A 21936-nucleotide genomic window follows, 5' to 3' on the forward strand; every position below is an offset into this window, starting at 1 on the left:
GCAAGTCACTGTTTTGCAAATCAAAGTTTTGAGTCTTTACACTTAAGTCCCAAGTTAAGACAGACAAGTACTAAACTTTGATTATTTTTAAGTCTGAAACAAGTCATAATGCGTTTTTCACTAATTGTAATGCAACATTCACAACAGATAGTGTCAATGGCGTTTCGTATTTTGGTGTTGGCCACTGTGGTTTGCAGCCCCTCGGTGTCAATGGCGGAAAAACAGATTTTTTTTTATGTGAAACTGCCTTTTTCAGTGTTTTTTACCAGCTTCAATCACTTAGTTCGAGTCACTGATGTTAAAGTCCCTCTCCAAGAGTTGCAAGTCTTTTTTTTTTGTATTTCATCAAGTTGAGTCTAAAGGTATTCGATTTGTGACTTAAGTCTAAGTCAAGTCCAAGTCATGTGGCCCGAGTCCAAGTCATTTGACTCAATTCCACCCCTGCATAGAGCTGTCACTAAATAAGATTATCTACGTGCTAATGGAGGTAGTGCAAATGTTAGGTGGTGAAATAGTAATAAAAAAGTAAAAAAACTTAGAATAATGATTACTGTGGGTAATATAATATCTTTATAATATAACTGAAGATAAATTTAAAAAAATGCAAACTGTATATAAGGCTAACTTAGCCTTATATACAGTTTGCACAAAAAGTAGCTGAATAGTTTGACAGCTGGTTATCTGTCACTTTAAAGTACTTGTTGCTCCTGCTGGTGTTGCTAATGCAGCTTTTAAACCAATACTTAACCTATACCAATACTAATTTAAAACCTATGAGATTACTTTATTATGAAATATTTATTTCTCAGTTCAGCCTCTTTGTTTTAAAACAAGAACAATCAAATCAAATGGATGTGAAAACCCCGTGACATTAATTGAGTAGCTCAACAGTGTTACTTTAAAATGGGTGCTAATGGGTTATTACAGTTAACCTGTATTGGCGAATGAGTTACCTACGAAATTTTGATGTGATTTTATTTATTTTGAACATGTAAAAAAGAAAATAGAGAAATGATTAAACAAACAAGCAGACAGACAAAAAAAAGGAAATGTGTTTTGTTGCCCTGTGTGGAAGAAGATAAAAGGTCCAGAGCTGAGAACAAATTGTATTTAGCATCCTAAACCAAACACTGCACCTCCTGTGGGAATTCCTTTGTACTCTCTGGGCCTGAAAAGGGAAGTTGCCATTGTTTCCTCCTAAAACAATGTTACTATGCTGGAAGCATTGTGCATGAAGATTGTGTGTGTGTGTGCGTGCACACCTTTATGTTACATCATCTGCACAAATGTGTGTATATTTGTCAGCTTTGTTTACCCCTGTATTATCTGACACCGGCACAGCCTCCCACAGCCCTGTCACAGGTGTTTTGTGATTTTAGGAGCGTTGGTGACACTCAGAGAGAACGAAGGACGTGAAGGAGAAAACAATCACCTGGGCTGATCCAAACACTACCTGACACCTTTAGCATCTGCTGGACTAGATGACCTCAAGTGTCTCATGTTGCCTGTATGCCCGTGTCTAGGTAAGCACGAGCACCTGTATTGTTGCTGCATATGTGAATTATTATTATTATTCCTGCTTGAGTTTGTGTCTTACAGCATATTTTTGGGTTTAGGGGTTTAACCCTTGAGACCTGGAGCTAAATCACTTTTCTTGTGCTGCTTTCAGATGCCCATCACAAGTATTTAAAACTTTGAACCGTGAGCAAAGTAATGGGATTTCTTTCAAAAATATTTGGAAAAAAAGTCGATGAGCAACTTTGTAAAAAATGTTCCACAAACTGCAAAAAATTATTAGATTTAGAAAATGATTTTTAAGTCATTTTTGCTGTCTGCTGATACCCTTTTATACATAAAAGGCTCATTCTAAGCAAATAAACACACAGCAATTCTCATTTTAGGCAGTTATACACTAAATAAAACAAAAATATTTTATTTCATTTTTGCCAATATATCCTACAAAATCCCTGAGTGTTGCTCACATTTCTGTAGACTCCTTTTCAAGGTTAACATCAAATCTTGTTATCTGAAACTCTTTTTTATATGTGCGAGAAACCAGAACCAGCTTTTGTTTAAGGTAACTAATCAAAAAGAGGCTAAATATCAAAAACAAATTTACTTAATAAAACCACGTTTTCCTTTACTGACTGATCTGCTGCGTGATTTCCAATGCATCTCTGTCTTTCTGAATTGTCTGTACTGACCCCAGATGCGGTTTCTGGGAAATCTGTCGTACCGGTGTCTTGGTCTGACCTACACGTGTACTCACAGATAGATTTTCTAAATGTCAGTTGTTTCAGCTGTCTCAAATGACACTATAACATCAGCTGTCACATAAGAAGTCCATCACATGTGTTGGTGGTTGTCTTCTGTCTTTGAAAAAAGATCAAACAAACTGTCTCCAGTTCACAAGTCCAGCACCTCAGACAGTGTAGGAAAGAGCATCCTGCTGGCTTCAGTGCAGGACAGAAACTGTGGCTCAGGGGAACAATTTCATAGCTCCAACAGAAAACGGGGAGAAATAACTCTTTTCTTGTTATTTCCCATAAAATAAAGACATAAAATCAAATAAAATGAGTCACGTCTTGCATCCTCATTCACTCATGCATTGGCTGTATGCACCTTTGGATGCACACTTAAAAAGCAGGAGCTAGTGAAGCTGAGCAGCTGGTCCACCAAGACACTTGCAGCATCTCATGGGCAGCAAAGATGTGTTGGTGAGGACAGGCAGTTGGATGGAGGAATTTTAATTCGACAGGGAATAAGGGGGAGTCTGATCTGCCTTGCTGTTAAAAGATGCAGAAAGCTTTTGAATTCAGGCCTCTGAGATACTGCATTTTCCCAAAAGCCCTCCACATACCCAGCATTGAAACACCAGTGCCAGCATCTGTAGAAGCAGACTACCACTAGACATCATCAGTTATGTCAGACAGGAGTGGCTTGTTGCCCCCTGTGCTCTTCTCTTAATGCATTCATTGCCGTTAAAGCTTTTTTGTTTCCCAAACTGATGAATCTTGTCTTCATATACAAACAACCAGGGCTGCAACTACCGATTATTTTGATAATCGATTAATCGGTCGATTATTTTTTCGATTCATCGATGATTTGGAATAAAAAAATAAAGATAGAAATAATAATAAAATGAGCATTTTTTTTCTCCCATCACTTTGTTCAAAAACAGATTATTATTGACAACAGTGCAAAAAGTGCATTAACAGGCAGTTGCTTGAACATCCCCGAGCTGTCAAAATAATATTAAATTACAAATAATAAATAACTGAAAAATCAGATATGTTGACAGCTTTTATAATATACAGTGACGTTTCCTTACTTTAAAACTGAGCGTGTCGTTTTTTGTCAGGACTTACTCTGCCGTTGAGCTCTCCTCCTCCTCACTTTCGCTTTCGTTTGCATATTTTGCAGCTCACAAACTTCCTTGTTCTGCATAACATGAAGTGCTCCCAAACTTTTGAAGTTTTTGTTTGAAACGTGCTCTCTCCTCCTCCATGCCTCTTTCAAACACCGGCTTCTTCCGTCTGCATGTGACGTAAACAGTCCCGCAACACAGCGAGTGACGTAATAATCGCACGACACAGTGAATCGATAATGTTATTCGTTGCCCACACATTTAGTAAACGATTATAATCGATTTTATGGATTCGTTGTTGCAGCCCTTCAAACAACCCAATTGTAAATAATGGCATCGTACATTTATGCAAACCACAAATATGTAACATTTTGATGTTATTATCTAGCAGATATGTTAAAACTTTATATTTTTACCACACGTTAAAACAAAAAACTCTTAATTACAGTTAGGAAAAGATTATAGTGTGGTTTGAAAAAGCTGGTTTAAATGGCACAATAACAGCTGCAAATGTTGATAATGTCTTGCTAAAAAAGCCACGTTTGGTGGAACAATTGTGGCTTGAAGCAGCTGATGTCTTGCTAAAAAACTGCAGGTTTTGGTGACAGAATTGTCAATGGAAAGGCTTTTGATTTCTCACTAAAAAACAGCCCCTCTTGATGCCACAATCACAATGGGAAATGCTGCTGATATCTCATTAAAATAGCTGGTTTTTGTGGCACAATCACAGCTGGAAATAGTCGATATCTTGCTAAAAACAGTTGGTTTTGGTGGCGCAATGACAGCTGGTAATAGTGTCTGTGTCTCGCTAAAAAGCTGGTGTTGGTGGCACCGACGTTCCTGGAAATGTGGCCAATACCTTGTTATAAAACAGACAGTGTTGGTTGCACAATTGCTGGTAGAAATGTTGCTGATGTCTCACTAAAAACTCTCGGATTTGGTGGCACAATCATAGCTAGATATGCCACATAACTTGCTAAAAATCTGCCGTTATTGGTGGCACAGTTGCTGCTTGAAATGCAGCTGATATTTCTCAAAAAAACAGCTGGTTTTAGCAAGACAATAATAGCTAGAAATGCCACCTGTTGCTAAAAAAACAGCCTGGTTTGGTGGCATGAACTGCTGCTGGGAATGCCATCAATGTCTCACTAAAAAATAGCTGGTTTTGTTGTTTGTTGGTCTTGAACAGTAGTCTGCAGTTTGGCAGCATTCTCACCGAGGTGTCACACCATCCACCATCCGCTCCACCTCTAGATGACAAAGTCACTCTCATATACATGTAATCAAAACCGTGTCACTTTAGGAAAGTTAATATGATACGTATGAAACATACAAATGAAACTCATCCATAGTTTGCAGAAATGGACAATGCCAACATTTTATCCTGACGACTGGGCTGCTGTCAATCACTCTGGTAGCCCCCTGACGCAGTAAAGTCCTTTTGTATAATTGGATGCAGAACTGCATAGTCTCAAGCAGTTTAAGGGGCAGTTTGGTAACAGGAAAATGGTGACACGCTCTGGCATCCTGTCAAAACAATGTAGTTGGAGGGCTATATAAATCCTTCACAACAAATGTTTTGACTTTTTATGGGATGATGGTCCACTTCCAGGACCTTGACTGACAATCTCTTACTAAAAAAAGACAAGATTATCTGCCCTTTCTGGTTTGCGCTTAACCCGAACACCAGACTGAACTCGTATTCAGAATTTTACAAGGTGTTACAATTGACTCAGCAGTCGCTCCTGATTTGAACATAGTGACCTTGTTCCAGCAGAAATCAAGCATCCAACTGACACATTGTATTGCAATGCTGGAGCTTTTTCTTCACATTAAACCCTTTAAATATGCACTTCTGTTATGACATGTAAACAAACTGTGTATTTATCAGCTATGCACACGACACGAGACATTGTCACTTCAACGATGGGTGAATAGCTGACCTGCTATCATCCTTTGTTTGTAATGTTGCTTTTTAAATCAACACTTGTTTTATATTGTGATATTTACTGGAAATTACATACAACATAGCCAACAACAAGTAATGTTAGCCTAGCTTGAATTTTGCAGAAATTTTTAGCTTCCCAGCAATCTCCCTCCAGCCAGCTGACATTGTGTTTTAGGTATTTCTTGAAAAATAAAAAGGTATTGTGTAGATAGTTCCTCATTTCAACTTCACTAATCACCCGTTCCTCTTCTATAGCAGCGTTCTCAAAGCGCCCAACAGATATAAATAGAAAGGCAGCGTCCGACGAAAGCTCAGCTCACAACAGCTTACATGTCTGTAGCCAGTAAGGACAGCTCTTCCATTGGCTTCAAATCCAAAGTGTTGTCATACTACACACAAGACTAACTGGCATGTATCCTCACCCCAGTGGAAGACACAAAGGGTGTGTGTTGCTCCTCCCCTCTCACCTCTACTGAAATTTAACCTTCGTCATATTGCCGACAGCGGCCTCGGCTTTGCAGTAAATTGCACACGGCCTGTTGGACCGTCTTTATATGACCATAATATTATATTGATTACCTTGTCATATTGCTTATTACTAATGCATTTTAAGTTAGATTGAGTGCTGTGCTGCAGGACACTTTTAAAATTGCTAAAAGTTTGTCATTATGGCAAATGCTGGTTCAGCAAGTTTTCATAAAATCCAACCAGTTTCAGGACCAGAACAGACCAGCAAAGACAGAAATCAACCCAGCTCACTTTGATTTGACGGTTTACTGAGACACAACATTAGTACACTTCTACATCAGTGCAACAAGCTGAGAAAGTCAATCACTGGTGGTCAGCAAAAACAAAGATTTTTACTAGGTGTTAGGGTTAAGGGTGTTAAGTTCTCCTTTAAAATGAATGGAGTCGTTATTAATGTTAGTGGTTACTTGTGTACTTTTACTGCCATGAAAAATGTGTTTTGTTAGTACTTCTTCATCCAATATGTCCGTTACTGGAGTGATTGCACAAACCCACAGAGGAATGTGCTCACAGAACCAGGGTTACAATTAATAACTTTTGTTGTTTGAAACCCGAACAAATTAGCTAGATTTCTATCGAAAACATAAGAAGAAGGCAATGAGCAGTTTAAGAAGAAATCGCCACAATAATTAACAAAAAAAAGGAAAAAAAGAACAAAAAAAAAGATTTTTTTTTTAATCCAAACCATTGGACATTTTTTGTCAAAGTGCTCATGGACTTTTTCCTATTTTTTTTTTCAAAAGAAAGCAAACCATTTTGCTCTGTTCGAAGGTTAAAAAGTGTGAAATGCATTGAATGCACCACAAGAAAAGTGATGTCGATCCGGATTTTAAAAGGTTAAATAAAATAACTCGACTGAGTCGTTGCTGCAGGGCGATGGTAATGCTTTGGTTTTTTGATATTCCTGTGTTTGTTTAAATATTTGTGCTGTATATGTTTATGTGCTCTGTTACAATTTACTTTCTCTGAATGTTGCGTAATAGACTCGTGCAGTTGTTTTGGTTGACACAATATTTCTAAACAACAACAAACAAACATGTCTGCAATATCCTGGGCACATCAACGCACCTGATGTGAAACTGGTTCATTGGATTGGAAGCTAAGGATCATTTCGTGACCTTATTTAACCTGAGCAGGAATAAGAAACATGGAGGAAGGAAGGATGAGGGGGGGCATGCCTCACAGACTGGTATTGTTTTGGCCTTTTGTGTTAGTTGCTTAGTTTGCATAATGCTACTGTTGTGTAAGTCCAGACCCAGATTCTGATCCTCTTAATATCTGCCCGAACTCCCCGTCATGGGACTAGGTTGTGGGTTTTGCAGCTGCCAGAGGGCTAATACGCACACATGGAGACACGCTGTACACATAAAATCAAAATACACAACACCCATGCAGGAAGGATGTGTTTGTTTGTTAGAGAGTTCAGTGAGAAGGGAAGAGGATAGAAGTTAAATGTTAAAACATGTTGGGGTGGGAGGCGGGGTGGGGGTTGGGGTGGGGGTGGGGGGGATTTGGTGGTGTAGAAATTGTAATTGATTTTGTGCTGTTAGAGAGGCAAATCTGCAGAGAGCGTGGTGACCTCCAGAGCGCAGGGGTTAAGCCTGGAAAAGGCTGTAGAAACTATCTTCTATCAATCAACTTTCGTGTTACCAATTAAATCTTTCTACAGGCCGAAAAAAAACTAATTCCCACCAAGTTAAATTTGGTTTGCTGGTTCCCAAAATTTCAACATTTACCATTCAAGAGGCAGGTTAACTTGACCAAGTTTAGGGCAGTTGTGCTGTATTATGAAGCATTAAACAGCATTAGGGAGCATTAGCAACATATTATTGTTGTAAACAGAAAGCGAAGGAACAGGGCATTATATAAATGATAAATTGGGTTAAGGGGGCAGGGGTTAGTGTGCCTTAGAGTGCAAAAACCAAACGCAAGCCCAAAGGCAAACAGTAAGGAGAACGAAAGGAGGTTAGGGAAACACGGATGTTGTTATATCATAAAAGCAAGGCATCACAAGACCTTGCATTTCCCCGTAGAACAAACAGAAACTGGAAGACGGTTATACTTAAATTCCTCAACATCGCAACATATTCACAATCTTTCATTTCTCTGCTGTCCTTTCCGTCCGGAGTGCTCTCGGTTAAATGTCAGCTTGTATAGAGGTGAAAGGCGTGCTTTATTTTTTCACCAAATTAAAGTAGCAACCAAATGTGCTGCTTGTACAGGTTTCTCTCTCTCTGTAGGAGCTCAGCTATCTGTGTGTAACATCATGGGATCACGAGACAGAGAAATTAGTGCAGTTACACACATAGAGGTGCATCTCTGATCTTTATGAATCTCTCCTAAATAAACACAAGTATGCAGTCACTTATAGCTCAGTTGTGCAGAGATTTTATTTTAAATTTAGAATTCATGCCTGTAGATTAAAGCTGCCATAATCAACAGGAACAGTCTTAAATTTTAACTCTCAATGTGTCTTTTACCTGGTTAAATAAAGGATATATATATTAATGTGAAGCTAAATGTCCAAGCATAAACCAGATAAAACATACTTACGTTACTGTTTGTTTATTTGGTGACTTAATATTTATTCTTTTTCTCCTTTTTCTTCCTCTTTTTTTTCTGGAAATTGTTGATATTTGATTTTTGGTTTTAGGGTATATGCATATATGAATGAATTAATGAATTAATTAATATTGTATTTATATTACTGGTCATTTGTATGACCCATCCGGCACTGGGTGTATGTTTAATTAGAGTATTGGTTCAAATTAATAAGGAAGCTGTTAATTAAAATTCAGTGACTTGTAGAGAGGGGGTGGGATTATACAAGTTTGTACTTCCTCTCACTCCTTTTCGAATGTGTGATCCAACTCGTGTTTGACCATTTCTTTTGTTTTATGTTTTTCATTGTCTCTAAATATTACTTTTTGTCTGTCTGCTTATTTTCTCTATTTCTTTACATTTTCGGAATAAATAAATCAAATCAATATTTTATTTTATATAAACACTGGATCACATGTTCACACTTGTAGCATCTTTCAGCTCAATGTTTTGGTTTCTCGGCCTCATACTTAACTCTTTTAGTTCACTCTCACTACTATTATGGGGATGGGGAACTAAACTAAAGACACCAGACTTCATTGATAAAAACAGTAATTTTCACCTTTCAAAACATGGTAGCTGCTTGTCTACTGCTGCCTCGATTAGTTCGTTTGTGTTATTTTGTGACTTTTGTAAACCAGAACTAACTTTTTACAACATCAGAGTTGCACAGTAAAACAAACTAAAAAATCAATGTAGCAGTAGACCAGCAACTCCTGTGTTCAGTGAAGTAAAATTACTGTTTTTGTCAGTTGAGTCTGGCGGCTATGAAGTAAGCATTAAACAGCTTCACTTACCCATTGGAAAATGCTGCCTGGCTGCAAGGTTAGGCTGTGAAAATATTCCAATTATAGCATACACTTAAACTGATATTGATTTTTGTCAATAATAAATCTGTGTCTGAATGTAAGTAAACATAACCGATATCGTATGCCACATTGTGCCATCTGCAAAGATTAAGCTGCAGTAATAATTAACCAACAATAGCAAAGTTACCATGACCAATCGCCAGAATAGACAGGATTATGAGAATAAGTCTCAGGTTAAAATAGCGGAATTTTCTTAAAGTCTTCATCTTTTCGTTAATACCTCCCTAAATTCAGTCATTATTCTTACTCTCTCACTCCAGCCTTCTTTCCTTCTCTTTAGGATTAAAACATCACACACACACACACACACTCACTCTGAATATCTGACCAGATCAACCCAAAAAGCAAATACCTTTTAATCCTTCCATTATCTATTCATTTCTCCTATCCGTCTGTAGTCTTTGCGGCAAGTCTGCAACCTCGACCTTTTGCCACAGATGCACTAAAAATCCAAAGCCTCTCCTCCCACCTAATGAAACACAGTCCAGTTGTCTGAGTCATGTCGCTGCAATACAATAAATATAGACTTTATCTTTTATTACGTAAATGCAGAAGCAGTGGCGGCCGCAGAAATTTATCATCGGGGTGGCTAGATGGGTCCACTAAAAATGTTGTGGTAGCACACCAAAACCAAAAGCTGTAACTGAATTTCAGGGATTCTATTCTGCTGTTGAAGTGTAGAGGCTAGCTGAAAACTATAGTGTAGAGGCTAGCTGAAAACTATGTAGAGGCTAGCTGAAAACGGGGAGTTCGGGCAGAAAACTAGTTTTTTGTTTTTTTTTTACTTTACGGTTAATATTACTTAGTATTGATAAGCACAGACTAATACCAGTACAGTTAACATTTTGAGTTCCAAGACAATCCTGTTTTAATCTGTCATGTATCTACACCTAAGGTGATTCATATTTCTTCCAATAGGCTTGCAGTATTTCCTTATCCTTAAAAAGACAAATATACTGCTTTAATTTAAATTAGAACATTGTAGGTAACGAAATATTTACAAGGGGCAAGCCATCTCAAGTTTAGGGGAGACTCATACCCACAGAACCAGTTTTCATTCAGATATATTGAGGTGAGAGTTCAAGGGCCCCTTTTAAAAATGGCCACGCCAGTTGCTCCCTTGTGAAGATTAAGCCTAACTTTGGAGCATTATTTAGCTCCCCTTTTTGTTAAACTATGCCAACATGGTTGCTACCAAAGGGTGCATTAGGTTGTCTAGTTTCACAGGTTACCAGTGATGCATGGATCAATCCACAACACTCTGATCCTGTTGTTTCAGTTAAACTTGTCAGAAAATATTGCAGGTTGCTGCAGGTAGGTCATAAAGCGACAAAGCAGCACTCTGAGTAAGTTATTATTGATTCACAAACATTTTGCAATAGTCCACCTTCCACCTTCTCTTTGTTTCTCTCTTTGGATTTCTCAAACACACACGGCAAGCAGCTTTATCATCAGCACTGCTCTCCGTTATCCAGCTTTTGACCTGGATAATGTGTTGAAGTGGGACATATTTAAATCTCTCCGTACATGTGTTAGGTAAGAATATTACCCTCTAAGAATATGTGGGCCCAAAGGCATTGACATACCAAGGCGATGTTCAGCAGTTGGTCAATGTTGGACCGTCAGTGAAGTAAAAAAGGCGGTTGAAAACAAGTGGCTAAATCGGACAACAGTGTTTTCCGTGGACGTTAGATGTCATCACACCTACAGAAACTCATTCAACCCACTTGCCTGCCTTTACAGCTTTACAGAAACAGTCACGCTCAAACTTGTAGATTTATCTGTTTATAATATTTTTCGATTGTGTGCGCTAAATCAGAAGTTGAACAATTCGGGGTGGTGACGTTTAAGTCGCGCGATCAAAATGTTGCTCGTTTATAACAATAGCTTTTTGCTTACAACAATTTCATTTACGCTTCAATACACACAAAAGTGCTGTTTGTCTGTGAAGATCATCACAGAGCTTATTTTTGGCTATAATTGAAAATCCCATTCAAAAATCCCATTTGGTATTTGACGAGGGAACCAGTGCGATGCTAACTTCCAGGTTGGCCTATAAACATACGTCATCCCTTCACCACTCTGCTGTCGCTGCTAGTTCTCTGATGTCAGTTTGATGTGTCTGGGCCTTAAGACCGTGCCAGCTAGCGAGTTAGCCGTGCTATTCTTCTCTTGCCAGAATTTTGCAGAGGTTTGAAGTGTTATTTTGCCCCTTACCCAACAAGCTATGCCAACATGGCTGGTACCAATGAAGTCTAGTTTCAGTGACATCACTGCCTTTGCACAAGCTTTAAAAAATGATTGCACCACAGCCTTTTAAAGATAGTATCACGGGCCTCCAGTTGTTTTCACTGGGAGGCATTCTTTTCAGCGGGGGCATGGTCCCCCAGGCCCCTCCTTGGGTGCACGACTGTACAGAAGATGAAAGCAAGACTTCTGCAAACTGAACCTGAAAATGTCACTGCTGATGCATATGAAGACACAAAAAAAGTCTGGATAACAGGAGCCATGTGGGTTCGTGTGGGAGAAAAACTGCTAGATTCTTCTTTGCATGATAGTGCGATTTATTTTGATCCTTTACTTGTCTGTTTGCAGAGGAGAGAGCCAAGGAAAACTGCAAACGAGAGAAGAAGTCATGCAAAGGGGAAAACTGATATGAGAAGAAAAAAACGATTCATGGATTCCTGGAAGTTAAATAAACAAGCAGACAAATGTCCATATATATCTGTGCACACACGCACAGACCTACTGACACACTCAGAGGCATCCCCGGAGCAGGGATTGGACGAGAGACAGAGAGCACTTCTTTCCCACCCCTCCACAGCAGCTGTACTACCAGTAGCCCTGTCAGAGTGGGATATGAGAGCAGGGCGGCGATGATGACCGGCCACTTGGACTCCTAGACCACCTCATAGAGATCCCACACCTCGCCGGCCCACTTCTCTCACACACTTGTCATTAACCACCGTGGACCAGGAATGGATTCTAGGCTACTGATTGGACCGGGGGTCCCCACACCGGACCCGACCGCCCGGGCACCCTGGAACATCAGCACTATCAGCCCACACCGGCTCATGGAGCTGTCCCCAGTCTCTACAGCTGTGAGTATCCTACCTTTCCTTTTTTTGTTTGTTTTTGGCTGTTAGAAGGGAAACCCACCGGTGTGACCGGAGAGCTTCTGTGCGCCGCAGCGATGCGTAACCGCGAGGAGATCCAATCCAGAGCAGCTACATACCGACTCACATCTGGGAAAACAGGCAAAGAACCTGTCAGGGTTATATTTTGGGGAGTTTTCATTTATTTTCCAGATCATTCATAAAATTTGAACAACGCTGCGCGAGGGAGGTGTGAATGAGCGAGGTGTTAAGTCGCTGTGAATGAATGAATCACGCCATCCTCTCATGCGCATCTGCGCTCCGTTCATTCACCGCCGGAGCTGAATGAAGGCAGGAGTCAAATCTCATAATCGCTGGTGTTTCACCAGCGTGTACCAGTATAAGAAATGGTTGCAAAAAGCTGCTGTGTGTGTACAGTATTTGTAACCTCTGAAGTCAGTGCGCAACACATTATTGTGCCAACATCCGCGCGCACCTCGATGCCATTCATGAATTTTCTAACACTGTTGCCCCTGATTTTTTTAATTTGTGGTCAACTGCTGTCAGCGTTGCTGTGATATTTTAGAGGACTCGTGTGTGCTCAAAAGTGACTTTTTTGCACTAAATTGGGCTCATGTGAACCAATTTAATCCCAATGTGTGCCCCAAAAATCCCAATATAAAACCTTTAATATATCTATGTAGACAACAGCTTAACTCCACTTCAGATCTGTATTGTGTCAAAAGAGAAGTGTCAGGGAGTTACTAGTGAAACGTAATTACCATAATTATAAAATAAATGCAATTGTAATTAGTTACTGAGAATTTTTTTAAACAAATTACAGTTACTAATCAATATATTGGTAAGTAAAAGGGGTTACATGTGACAAAAAAGGGTATGTGTTGAATAAAACATTAATTCTGTTGCTTTACATGTTTTTGCAGGAATGTCTGTGTTCGGCATATTTTTGGACAATGCGGGTCAAAAAAGCTGTTGAGACGAATTTGAGTGCAACCTTTATGCAATTATATTTTGGGGTCTTTTCATCCTAATTTATTCTTCTGTTAAAACAATTGGTTAGAAATGTAATCAAATGCAGTACTTTACATTACTTTGTTGAAGTAATTAAAAAGTTAAATAACTACATTTGTAACAGGGTAACTAGTAATCCGTAACCTATTACATTTAAAAAGTTACATTCCCAACACTGCAAAAGAGGACATTGTTTTTACATAAGAACAACTGACCTGGATGCTACTTGGGGTCTAATTTAAAATATTTCCCTAATTCAAAGGTGTGTAATCGAGCCAACTCAGACATCACTTTAATTTTTACTCCTGGAAAGAGGCGTGTGTTGAGTATGTTTTTCATTTTAAAGTCGAGGATGAACAAGACTCCTTCCCTCTCTCTGTCTCCCTCTGTGTCCGAGAGTGGGATTATTTTAGCCTTCAGGGAGATCCTCATACACAGATGTGTAAACCAAACCAGCGGTGCAGGCACCTCCGCACTGTGTGTAAAACATAAAGCATGAAATGAAAGTCGAGTGCTTTCACTTTTTCCCCAGGAGCCCAGACATCATTGACTCTTATTTGAGAGAGAAACAGCTGTTTGAAAGACATACTGAGAAGCACATGAGTGCACCGCCAGTTCAACAAGTGTGAACGGTTCAGTTTGGGCTTTGAAGTTCAGACCTGGAGGCTTCGGTCTCTGTAGCTCTTGTGGTCTGGCCTTCATGGTGGGAGTGCTGGGAAAGCTGATACTGAAGCTGTGCCCGAGGGCAGCTTCCACTGAGGCAGATGGGATCATCGACTCCGCGTTAAGTGTGGTTTTCATTTAAGAGCTCTTCAGAAACGTTCTGTATTTCTCTCTGGAGCCCCGGTTTTCCTTTTCCCACTGTTTGTGGATTTTTCTCCCTTGATCATCCATTGAATCTACAATCTCTGGATGATTAAAAAAATATGGGTCCAATCTAAGATTGCCTATGTGTGCACTTGTGCATATGTGTGCCATTAAAAGGCGACAGTGTGTTTGTGGACTTTTGTGATCATGTCCTCTACAGTTGATTAAAGTGCGTTAGCTGGCAAACAAATTAGTCTCTCTCTGAAGTTGCAGATAACCACTTATCTTCCAACTTATTGGCTGATTAACGACTTGCTTGTGAGGTGCGGCAGATTCAGAGGGCAGATAATCAGCTGTGCTGTTAGAGCAGTATTTATCAATACTGTAAGGTTTCTGGGCTGCTGAAGGTATAGGTAGTTTTTGATTAACCCTTTTTTTAAATTAGGGTTTATGAAAACATGATGAATGTTAAATCAATCAAATACTTAAACAGATCAGTTTGCAAGACCACAGCATTTTAGTTGTGCAAACAAATAAGCTGAAACTAATTAAATAAAAACTCCTTTTTGTGAGTTGATTGTTTTTTGACTACTCCCTCTAACCAATCCTGCTGTTAATTAATTTGCCAGCTGCAAACCAAAGATTAGCTCATGTCCTCATGAGCAGTTTGTTAAAATGCATCCACTTCCATCGTCTTGTAAGAGCAGGATTTTTTTTTCACTGTGTATTTGAGGGATGGGCTTTAATATATGCAGTATCTCTCTAATATTCATATTTGTCAGCATATGCACATTACATGAGACAGAACTCTTTTTTTCATGTAAAAATATGTAATAACTCATTTTGTTAAACTGTCTTGGCAACATTATTTTAAACACCTGAACTGTGTAAAACAATATGTCATTATTAGATGCCTCCACTGAGAGACAGTAAATGTCAAGTGAAGGATAGTAGTTTTGTAACAAAATTTCAAATATAATTATGATTGCACCAATTTGCTTAGGATTCAGAGGTTAAATACTTGTGAAAGTTGTATAAAAGCAACTCAATAAAGTGTTGTTGTGCTAGGTTTCAAAGGATTAAAGATGGTCTGATGAAAATAAATTATCCTCAAATATGAGCAAAATTATGTTTATGACTTTTGCTGTTAGAAAGAGGGATTAAATTGTTTCACTATCTGGAAAGAGGCGTGTGCAGTTTATATTGAAAGAGTGTCTCAGTTTAGATTTTTGTTGTGATAATGGATGATAACTTTCATGGAAATCTCATATGGCACATGACAGTGGTGTTTAAGATTATATAAGGATGACATTGGAAACAGTTGAACAATAGTGCAAAGGTATTGAATACATTCTGAATAAGAAGAATGATCAGGTAATAGATGAGGAACATGTTTTTCTAATGAAAAGACATTTCTCTGCTGTTAATGAATCATTGCACTGATATTGAGCATTATTAGAAGTAATTTTTATTAATAGGGAAGTCTTCACACACATTTATTAAACTAGTCTTGGCTGTTACATAATAGTGTGTGGCATATTTTGCAAATAAGTCAATTACAGCACATGTGTTTGTCAGTGCTCAAACACATGCACAGCTGTTTATGTTTGAATGTACACGCATGTTTGTGTTTTTTTAATTGAGATTTCATTCCTGCAGTGGATGTATCATTCTCTGCCTCTCCCTCTCTCTTCAGTCCGTAGTCATATTCGTCTGTTGTGCTCACTTTATTTGTCTTTTCCTGTTTAAATTGCTGTGCATTAGACAGCCACAGGACCATTTACATTTATATTACTCGCTCTCCACTGACAAAGGAACACCCAGAACCGCTGGCACCTTGACTTCAGTACGTGCATGCAGACGGGGCATAGAACGAGACATTTTCAGTCACTATTTACCATCTTTACGTCCCACACAAACAGGCGGGTCTTCCTCTCTGCTTACTGTGCCTCGCCTTCCTCCTCACCGAGTGATCGGCATTAATCTGGCCCCCGAGCCGTTAGAGCGAGGGAAAATGAGAGAAAGCCAGAGGAAGGACAGAAGTGACTGAGAGAGATTCAGGAAGCAGAGGATCAGATGTGAAGGAGGGATTAATCGTGAATCGGCAGCGGTGGTGGATATGAGAAAGAGATCCAGCAGTGAGAGTGGCAGGGATGTGAAAGGAAAGAAACGGAAAGAAATGAAGCAGTGAGGGAGGTGAGACCTTGAGTGTGATCTACCACATCACAGATGACAGCGTCAGACTGGATCTCTGTGTGTTTACATTCCACACACACACACACACACACCACATCTGCATATCCCCTTCACACCCTGCACTTGTCCACTCATTTAGTAAAACACAACCTTTTCATTCTTTTGCTTACAAAGCCACTCCATCACTTTTCACTGTACTAGTCAAACGCCTTCACTTATAATAACAGCTGCTTGTGACTCTGCAGAAAAGTGGGACTGCTGAGACAGATGCTGGACAAACACACATGCGCTTAAATGCAGCAGCCAGGATTAATGAAAGAAGGTGTGTGTGTGTGTGTGTGTGTGTGTGTGTGTGTCTGTGTGTGCACGCTTCAGCTGAAAGAAGGAAGATGCAGCTTAGTGGAGGTGTCCTGGTGAGTGGGTGTCTGTGTGTGTGGGTGTGCAGCTGTTTGAAAGAAACTCAGCGAGAGACAAAACCAAAGTGTTAACGCAGGGGAGTGTGTCACGATGCCTTAAAGGAATTCACAGGTGGAGCTGTGTGCTCAGAGGTGCAGACGCCGTTCAGAGGCAAAATGCTGCTGTCAGGTGAAAACCTCATATTGATATAGTCAGCTTTTAGGAAGTTTTAAGAAACAATGGACCGTTTGTTTGTTTGTTTTAGCTTCATTACTATTTTTAACTGCACTGAATAAGAACCAGAGGGAAATATTTTGCTTTGGGTAGTAGTTACTTTGCAGGTTCAGATAAAAATCTTCTAAAATTCTGATGTATTATTCAGATTTAGACAAATCTTTTATTGATCCCAAGGAGGGCCATTCATTTGCAGCTTACCCCGTCCACAATCACAGAAAAAAACATTCAATATGTTACGTGTCAAAGCACAGATCAGCAAACAAACAGAGGTTGATGAATGACAGCAAGATAATAACAATCTGAGCCTGTCAGTCACCAAAACATACATTTTTAGTAGGTGTAAACTGACAGTGCGCAATTGCCCATAGCAATTACACTGAAACTTGCTCACTGCTGTGGCTGCAGCACTCTGGACCAATTTCAAAAATCCTTGTATCCATTAATCACACAAAAACATGTGAAAATAGAGTCCAATGCATCAATAACTATATTCAAGTAGTATTATGTACACTATTTCAAAACTAATCATTCTGCATAAGTAGTGCTTTTACTTTTGGTACTTCAAGAATATTTTGATGCTTATACTTTTGGACTTTTACTACACAAACGTATTTCTGCACTGTAGTGTTGCTCCTTTTGCTTAGTGGCACATGAAGCCAAAATGGTTCAACTGTGGTATATAAAATTACCTGGATGATCGGCATCGTGTCCGCCTCATTGGGCCCAAAGAGCAGGCGACTTACGGCCACTGAGCTTGGCCACACAGCCGAGTGGTGGAGTGACTGACTGCCAGTTTAGTGCTCCGACAGCTTGAATGGGGATCAAATAATTTAACCTTTGCAACTCATTTAGACTTTCCAAATGTTATTGGGCGGAATGAATTAAATCTGAAACATTTAGTAGTAGTTGTGACACTCAAAAAACTGTATTCACTGATTTCTAGACGTTGCTTTCCCAATGTAAGTCTATGGGAAAAAGTATTTTTGGGGCCAAATGATATCACATAATGGACCTGGAGGTTCGCCACTAGGTCAAAGTCCGGCTCACTTTCCAGGAGCCTGGATTTATCTGGGTTGCAGTCCTTGTCTTCACTGGCTTTTTGTGCACATTGCTGCGCTTGTTTCCGCCAGAGAAACGTAATTTTGGATGATTATGTTATTAATTTCTTCCAAATTTCGGAGCATATTTTTGCTGCAACATGTCTGGCTTTGTTCAGAAACTTTTATTGGTGACTTTCACTGTAGAAAGTGTCACTGTACTCAGCAACATTCATTTCCTGGATGCAAGCAATGTTACACTACTAATGTACGTGTAGCTTCATGCTACCGTCAGGGACACATGTAATTTTGGTTGGTGATGTTGTTCATTTTTCCCAGATAATGGATCGTATTCCTGGTGGAAAATTTCCAGTTGTGTTTAGAAGCTTAAAGTAAAGTGGATTTGACCATGAATGCACATAAACATGGTCTTGCAGAAATCTTAAATACAAGAATTAACCTGAAAATTAGCATGATAGGTCCCATTTAATTTAATTTAATTATGGGCTGACTATCAAATTTCCTTCACAGCGATGATCCTGAGACCTGCAGTGAAATCAGGGTTGTTTTAGTAATTACTTTGCTATCTTATCATCAATTCATGATTCTAACACCATGAACTAACCCTTTCCTCCCTGTTTTCCTGTTTTTAGGGTTCCCTGGTTCCAAGCCACCCATTTCCAACGGTGGATGTCCCAGACCATGCCCACTATACCATTGGTGTTGTCATCCTCATTGTGGGTATCACGGGCATGCTGGGAAACTTCCTGGTCATGTATGCGTTCTGCAGGTATTTTTTTGCGCTGTTGTTTTGAATAAGTTCTCAAAACATTAGTTCAGCACCACATTTTTGTACAGTTTGTATCTGTGATAGTAACACGTGGTAAAGAGATGCCTGATTTATTCATTGTCTATTGTTAACGATAATATTTCAACAGCTGTGTGTGTGTGTCTGTGTTCAGGAGCCGGAGCTTGCGGACACCATCCAACATTTTCATCATTAACTTGGCAGTCACAGACTTCCTCATGTGTCTCACTCAGACACCCATCTTCTTCATCACCAGCATGCACAAGCGATGGATCTTTGGAAAGAAGGGTAACAAATGCATTTGTCACATGATATTTTACACTTAATTTTACAAATGCTTCACAGAGAACCCAGTAAAACAACAATTAAACACAGACTAATGATGTTATCTACACCATGTTATAGGTGCATGCACACACGCACATCGTTAACATTTACAGACACGCACTCTAAATTCCACAGGGACCTGTATTGGTTCCCTACCCTTTAGAGTGTGACCTACAGTTCAATTAACATTCTGCGTGCACACACACACACACACACACACACACACACACACACACACACACACAAAACCCTGCTATCCTCTATCACCCTTTTGTGCCATAGTGGAAGAAGCTGCGTCTAGCATCCAAATTCCATCGCTAACAAAGAGCAAGCAGCATGTTTTGTTTTACACGAGCACATTCGGAGGGGGTTCTGCCACACTGTACACGGTACATCAGTATGCAACCTGGTGGGAACAGAGATAAAGAGGAGGTAAAAGAGGCTCAACACTCCACTGATCAAACCCTGATAGTCGGAGCGCTGTGTTTTCCTTCAGGAGTTGTCCTGACCTTGATGAAGACAGCCCATCACTTTCAGATCTCGAGCTCAGCACTCAACGGTGGATATGCAAGCGGACTCCCATTCAAACACCTACAAAACCTTTTCTTTCTGCCTATCTTTTTCAAAAAAACACATAGAGAGATGTGGATAATAACAGGTCAAAGTTGAATTGGGTAGATGGAATTTACAGAGCAAAAGCCAACTGTAGCTCACCTTTTATTTGTGTTTATCTGTCCTGTTTTATCAGCATTCACACTTGCACTCTTTAAGATGGTGTTTTAAAAAACTAGCATTTAAAATGTTCACTTACGTTTGTGTTTGAAAGGGACAGTTCACCCCAAAATCAAAAATATATTTTTCCTCTCACCTTTAGTGTTATTGATCCATGTAGACTGTTGTGGTGTGAGTCACCGAGTGTTGGAGATATCAGTTAGAGAGATGTCTACTTTTCTATAATATAATTGAACTTAATGGCACTCGGCTTGTGTTTTTTTTTTTTTTTTTAAAACTCAACAGCAGTGTCTTTCCAGAAATCATGATCTGCTTACTCAAGATAATCCACAGACCTTGTTGTGAGCAGGAACTACTTTCTCTCTACTTAACTGCATCCGCTAAACACGAGAGGCTCTTGCTTGTGGCAGTGTGAGATGTAAAAATTTATGGCGTCTGTGAGTGATTTGGTTGGCGAGTGTAGTTTGGCAGAAAGGAAAATAGTTCCTCTATGAAACTGCTCAGAGAAAGGTCTGTGGATTGTCTTGAGTAACAGAGTTATGAGTTCTGGCAAGAGTCATCGCTGCTGAGTTTTTAAAGTTATGTAATATGTATTATGATTGACTTTGGGGTGAACCGTCCCTTTAAGTGTCAATACCATTGGATGGATTGATGGAAAATCTGAAAAAAACTTTTTAATAAGGGTTGGGTGAAATTAAAACAGTACAGAAGAAGATAGAACAACAAGATGACATTGTATAAAAAAAAGCAACTATCAGATCTCAAACACCAAAACGTGGTAGACATTATGTAAATATTGCATTTATGTTCGTTTCATGTATTGATCTGAAGAACATTGCCGTCTACACATCACTCCACACAGATCTGATGTTTTCCTCTCTTCAGGGACATTTAAGTCACCTACTGTATGATTTATGCACTAGGTCTGATTTCATTGCACTTTGTCTCATTTTGTTTTTAATGACAACGTTTCCACCTCAGCAAGCACAAAACCTGTTTTCTTTTTCAATAGTTTAACTTTTTAAAAACTCAAATATATTTCATATATATACTTATTATATTGACTTGACCGCCACAGAGCCAACTTTGCTGTTAACAAAACGCCCCAGTACTTAAAAATATTGTTCCTCTCTGGAGAACGTTCCTTTGGAAGTAATCTGGACTTCATTAGCTTCAGTTACTTAACAAGAGCTGTCAAACACACACACGCACACACACACACACACACACATACACACATACGGTTGGGATGACAGCCATACAGGCGCTGCGATCTGTCTTCTGTCTGAACAGTATTTGTTTGGGTTTCTTCACACAGTGACACACTTCAGATTTTGTCTTGTGCTCAGATGTGATGACTTGGCGCTGAGATTATATGATGTGTGACAGGTCGGTGGTAATCACACACTCAGGGCCTGAAGGGACAGCAGCTGATAAAGTCATGATTGAGTATTTGTATTTTATCAGCGTGTCCCTCTGTATGTGTGTGTCTGTGTCTGTATCTGTCTATCTGTGCACGTGTGTGTTTGTGTATAGAGGCTTGCTCATATATCTGCAAGTGTGCGTGAATGTGTGAATCAGATTTCTGGAAACATTCTGAATATATTTAGCATAATGACAGACTGTAGAGAACAGCACATTACATGATGGAACAGAAAGAGACGTGTTGTTGTTGTCAACACTGTGTTGAATTTAACTACCTGTCATTACCATCAACCTGAAAGGAACAGTGAAGCCATGTGTGTAACAGGTGTTATGTATTCAAAGATTGTTTGCTTGTGTGATATTAACAGAGAAAACAAAAATCAGATATGGAAATTAGATGAATACTTGACAAACAGCACAGTAATTATTCATATTTTTCCAAACCTTTTTAGTAACACAATCAGCTACAGCAGTGATACTCTAACTGATGGCCTGCCAAATCTGGCCCCTAGTAGAGTGCTGGGTGGCCCC

The 21936-nt window shown here is 39.4% G+C and overlaps 1 protein-coding gene across 1 annotated transcript in view; it reads left to right on the forward strand.

The window, feature by feature from the left end:
• Window positions 1–21936, forward strand: part of LOC121958794 (melanopsin-A) — a 62318-nt gene that overhangs the window by 24444 nt on the left and 15938 nt on the right. Inside the window, exons 2-5 of the mRNA XM_042507919.2 lie at window positions 1380–1523; window positions 11909–12414; window positions 18767–18903; window positions 19076–19209. Of these exons, the coding sequence (XP_042363853.2) occupies window positions 12292–12414; window positions 18767–18903; window positions 19076–19209 (394 nt within the window). The 5' untranslated portion in view covers window positions 1380–1523; window positions 11909–12291. The remainder of the gene's footprint in view (window positions 1–1379; window positions 1524–11908; window positions 12415–18766; window positions 18904–19075; window positions 19210–21936) is intronic.

Source organism: Plectropomus leopardus, chromosome 19 (genome assembly GCF_026936395.1).
Source record: "Plectropomus leopardus strain MGB_pleo_1.0 chromosome 19, ASM2693639v1, whole genome shotgun sequence".
NCBI classification, from domain to species: Eukaryota; Metazoa; Chordata; class Actinopteri; order Perciformes; family Serranidae; genus Plectropomus; species Plectropomus leopardus.